The sequence below is a fragment of the Panulirus ornatus genome, chromosome 61 (genome assembly GCF_036320965.1).
Source record: "Panulirus ornatus isolate Po-2019 chromosome 61, ASM3632096v1, whole genome shotgun sequence".
Lineage (NCBI taxonomy): Eukaryota > Metazoa > Arthropoda > Malacostraca > Decapoda > Palinuridae > Panulirus > Panulirus ornatus.
The window spans coordinates 5,385,442-5,390,441 of NC_092284.1; the positions used below are offsets into that span (position 1 = coordinate 5,385,442).

The window sequence follows — 5,000 nt, forward strand, 5'->3', positions numbered from 1 at the left end:
GAGGTAATGGGTCAGGCTACTGTGATGTGATGGTGAGGGAGGTAATGGGTCAAGCTGCTGTGATGGGATGGTGAGGTAGAAAATATGATGTCTGAATGAAAACGCACTTGTGGCGAGAATGGTGGTAAGAATCATAGTCAGAGAAATGGCAGTGAAGACAAGAGATCGCCTTAGACAGTTGGGTTTCAAAGAGAAGGAAATTAGTTGAAGACGTAGAACAGAAAGTGTTTAGCATAATGCGAAATTAGATTCAAAATTGAGAATCTGCTGTTTGGAAAAGATCCATGTCTTGGAACAGCATTGGCCCTGTGAACCATGAGCCTTTTCCAGCCATGCTGAACCTCAAACTCATTGCTAAAAAGACAAATACTTCGACATTCTACCATTATTTATATAGACAGTAAGTCAAAACAGAGAATTGATCAAAAGAGAAGAGTACAATATAGAATTCAAGTGGGTATTGTAACTTCCATTAGCTTTCTTCAGCCATGCTGAACCTCAAACTCAATGCTAAAAAGACAAATATTTGATTATCCTTCCATTATTTATATAAATAGTAAGTTAGAACAGAGAACTGATCAAAAGAGAAAAGTACAATATAGATTTTAAGTGGGTATTGTGAGTGACTGAGTTACAGAAGGAGAGGGTGTCCAGGATGGAATCATTTGTTTGATTATCTTGTCCTTCATCTTCGCAGGTTAACATCTGGGATTCTGTGTTGAGCTCAGACACCATAGCGGAGATGGCAGCTTGCAAGATCGACCCACAGGGGAACTACGTCTCCTGGGACGCTGGCTGGTCGATCTCCAATCTCACCAAATACGACGTTCCTCTCCAACACTTCTGCCAGAAGACTACAGACTCCATCTACTTCTGGTTCCCGATGATGCCACAAGCCCTCGCCTTCTACATCTGCGAAGCCCTGGGCACACACTTGCCTCTCCCACTGACGATGGAGCAGGTGAAGTTCTGGTTCAATCTCTGCGTCCAAACTTGGTCCGAAGACTCGCTCGCGTGCGACCACTTCTTCTGGGCTTCCATCCACGATAGTAACGAAGAAGGGACGTGGGTCACACACTATGACAACGCCCTCGCCCCAACCCCAGCCTGGAAGGACGGAGAACCCAATGGCATAATCTACGAGAACTGTGTCATGATGGAACACCAGGGACTTGCTGACATCAACTGCCTCGCTAACCTGCGATGCGCTGTGTGTGAGTTCTCTGACCTACAGATCTTCTCCTTCCTCGGGACGTGTGAGTTGGAGCTACGTAATGTCTACTTCATCGCTTACCAGGAAGAGTTGGGAGGTCTTACCTTCAAAGGGTATGGTGAATACAACATACGTAAGGAGGGTGAGGAATGGCTGTGGGTTAATGTGGTCCAGGACGAGGTTTTGGCCAGACTGGACGCGAATGCGCCGCTTGGTATGCCAATGGGGCGTCGCGTTTGGCAGCTGGAGACGTCAGTGTGTGAGCAAGTCGGAGGCGAAAGGACTTTACTCCTGACGCCATGTCCATCGGAAAGCTACACTTGTGACGATGCCACATGCATCCCCCTCGAAACCCGCTGTGACCTCAAGTACGACTGTCTTGACCGTAGCGACGAGGTCAACTGTGACCTCATAAGCAAAGCTGACGACTACAAGAACGACCTCCCTCCTAGGATCAGCGAGAAGCAAGAGGAAGCGACGAGTTTACCCATAACCCTCACAATTAGTATCGAATCAGCCACCATCTACACGTCAGAGATGACCCTTCAGTTGTCCTACGAGATGAAGATGACCTGGTTCGACAATCGCCTCACGTATCGTAACCTGAAGACGAACGATAGCTTGAACAAAGTGCCCTTCACCAGCATGCTGGAGCTGTGGTCGCCCACTGTGGGTTTCATCAACACAGAGGGACACCAGCACACGAAGGTTGACGTAGAAACATCGCTACATCTCCAGCGGCTTCAGCCACCAGCGGAGCGAGACAGCAGTGCCCCAGGCGAAGGTAAAAGAGATCTTCGAATCTTTGACTCTGGATATTCCAGTATTCTGGAATGTACGACAACTAAGGTGTTGTTCTATAGTTAAGTGTACAACATCACTGAAAGTGGCGGCGCTGGAGTACAAATTCAGTATACAAATACCGTGTTCAAAAGGACACATTGGTTCACCATGGTAAATTGAGCTACGCGCGAGGGAAGAAAATTATTTAACTACCGTTCTCAATACCCTGAAATCGTTTACCACTTAAAAAGAATGTAAAATAATTCTAAAAAGACACCAATGGGTCTTTCAAAGTTCTTTTTGATAGCAGTGGGTCTTTTCAAAGTTCTTTTTGATAGTGGATCTTTTCAAAGTTCTTTTTGATAGCAGTGGGTCTTCTCAAATTTCTTTTTGATAGCAGTGGATCTTTTCAAAGTTCTTTGTGATAGCAGTGGGTCTTTCAAAGTTCCTTGTGATAGCAGTGGGTCTTTTCAAAGTTCTTTGTGATAGCAGTGGGTCTTTCAAAGTTCTTTTTGATAGCAGTGGGTCTTCTCAAAGTTCTTTTTGATAGCAGTGGATCTTTTCAAAGTTCTTTTTGATAGCAGTGGGTCTTTTCAAACTTCTTTTTGATAGCAGTGGGTCTTCTCAAAGTTCTTTTTGATAGCAGTGGATCTTTTCAAAGTTCTTTGTGATAGCAGTGGGTCTTTTCAAATTTTCTTTGTGATAGCAGTGGGTCTTTTCAAAGTTCTTTTTGATAGCAGTGGGTCTTTTCAAAGTTCTTTTTGATAGCAGTGGATCTTTTCAAAGTTCTTTTTGATAGCAGTGGGTCTTCTCAAAGTTCTTTTTGATAGCAGTGGATCTTTTCAAAGTTCTTTGTGATAGCAGTGGGTCTTTCAAAGCTCCTTGTGATAGCAGTGGGTCTTTTCAAAGTTCTTTGTGATAGCAGTGGGTCTTTCAAAGTTCCTTGTGATAGCAGTGGGTCTTTTCAAAGTTCTTTGTGATAGCAGTGGGTCTTTCAAAGTTCTTTTTGATAGCAGTGGGTCTTCTCAAAGTTCTTTTTGATAGCAGTGGATCTTTTCAAAGTTCTTTTTGATAGCAGTGGGTCTTTTCAAACTTCTTTTTGATAGCAGTGGGTCTTCTCAAAGTTCTTTTTGATAGCAGTGGATCTTTTCAAAGTTCTTTGTGATAGCAGTGGGTCTTTTCAAATTTTCTTTGTGATAGCAGTGGGTCTTTTCAAAGTTCTTTTTGATAGCAGTAGGGTCTTTTCAAAGTTCTTTTTGATAGCAGTGGATCTTTTCAAAGTTCTTTTTGATAGCAGTGGGTCTTCTCAAAGTTCTTTTTGATAGCAGTGGATCTTTTCAAAGTTCTTTGTGATAGCAGTGGGTCTTTCAAAGCTCCTTGTGATAGCAGTGGGTCTTTTCAAAGTTCTTTGTGATAGCAGTGGGTCTTTCAAAGTTCTTTTTGATAGCAGTGGGTCTTTTCAAATTTTCTTTGTGATAGCAGTGGGTCTTTCAAAGTTCTTTTTGATAGCAGTGGGTCTTTTCAAACTTCTTTTTGATAGCAGTGGGTCTTTTCAAAGTTCTTTTTGATAGCAGTGGGTCTTTTCAAAGTTCTTTATGATAGCAGTGGGTCTTTTCAAAGTTCTTTGTGATATTGGAAGTTATCAACAACTCACAAAACTGCTTTCACTCACCTTAAGTGATGGATAAATGACTCTTGTTTATTATACATTATTAAACTCTTAGAAGAAGTGATGGGGTGTGGGAGTTTCCAGTTTAATTATCCTGTCTCCATTCATATGAATTTGGAATCCATGTTACGATTCCCCCATCTTCTGATAGCTAACCCATCATCAAGTGTTGTCATTTCTAACCCATCATCATCAGATGTTGTCATTTCTAACCCATCATCATCAAGTGTTGTCATTTCTAACCCATCATCATCAAGTGTTGTCATTTCTAACTCATCATCATCAGGTGTTGTCATTAACCCATCATCATCAGATGTTGTCATTTCTAACCCATCATCATCAGGTGTTGTCATTTCTATCCCATCATCATCATCAGTGTTGTCATTTCTAACCCATCATCATCAGGTGTTGTCATTTCTAACCCATCATCATCAAGTGTTGTCATTTCTAACCCATCATCATCAGATGTTGTCATTTCTAACCAATCATCATCAGGTGTTGTCATTTCTATCCATCATCATCATCAAGTGTTGTCATTTCTAACCCATCATCATCAGGTGTTGTCATTTCTAACCCATCATCATCAGATGTTGTCATTTCTAACCCATCATCATCAAGTGTTGTCATTTCTAACCCATCATCATCAGATGTTGTCATTTCTAACCCATCATCATCAGATGTTGTCATTTCTAACCCATCATCATCAGATGTTGTCATTTCTAACCCATCATCAATCAGATGTCATTTCTAACCCATCTTCATCAGATGTTGTCATTTCTAACCCATCATCACCAGGTGTTGTCATTTCTAACCCATGATCATCAGATGTTGTCATTTCTAACCCATCATCATCAGATGTTGTCATTTCTAACCCATCATCATCAGGTGTTGTCATTTCTAACCCATCATTATCAGGTGTTTTCATTAACCCATCATCATCAGATGTTGTCATTAACCCATCATCATCAGGTGTTGTCATTTCTAACCCATCATCATCAAGTGTTGTCATTTCTAACCCATCATCATCAAGTGTTGTCATTTCTAACCCATCATCATCAGATGTTGTCATTTCTAACCAATCATCATCAGGTGTTGTCATTTCTATCCCATCATCATCATCAAGTGTTGTCATTTCTAACCCATCATCATCAGGTGTTGTCATTTCTAACCCATCATCATCAAGTGTTGTCATTTCTAACCCATCATCATCAAGTGTTGTCATTTCTAACCCATCATCATCAGATGTTGTCATTTCTAACCAATCATCATCAGGTGTTGTCATTTCTATCCCATCATCATCATCAAGTGTTGTCATTTCTAACCCATCATCATCAG

At 41.4% G+C, this 5,000-nt stretch overlaps 1 protein-coding gene across 1 annotated transcript in view; it reads left to right on the forward strand.

Moving 5' to 3' along the window:
* LOC139767439 (uncharacterized) overlaps positions 1-5,000 on the forward strand; it is a 21,558-nt gene that overhangs the window by 10,605 nt on the left and 5,953 nt on the right. Inside the window, exon 5 of the mRNA XM_071696821.1 lies at positions 698-1,997. Coding sequence (XP_071552922.1) covers positions 698-1,997 — 1,300 coding nt within the window. The remainder of the gene's footprint in view (positions 1-697; positions 1,998-5,000) is intronic.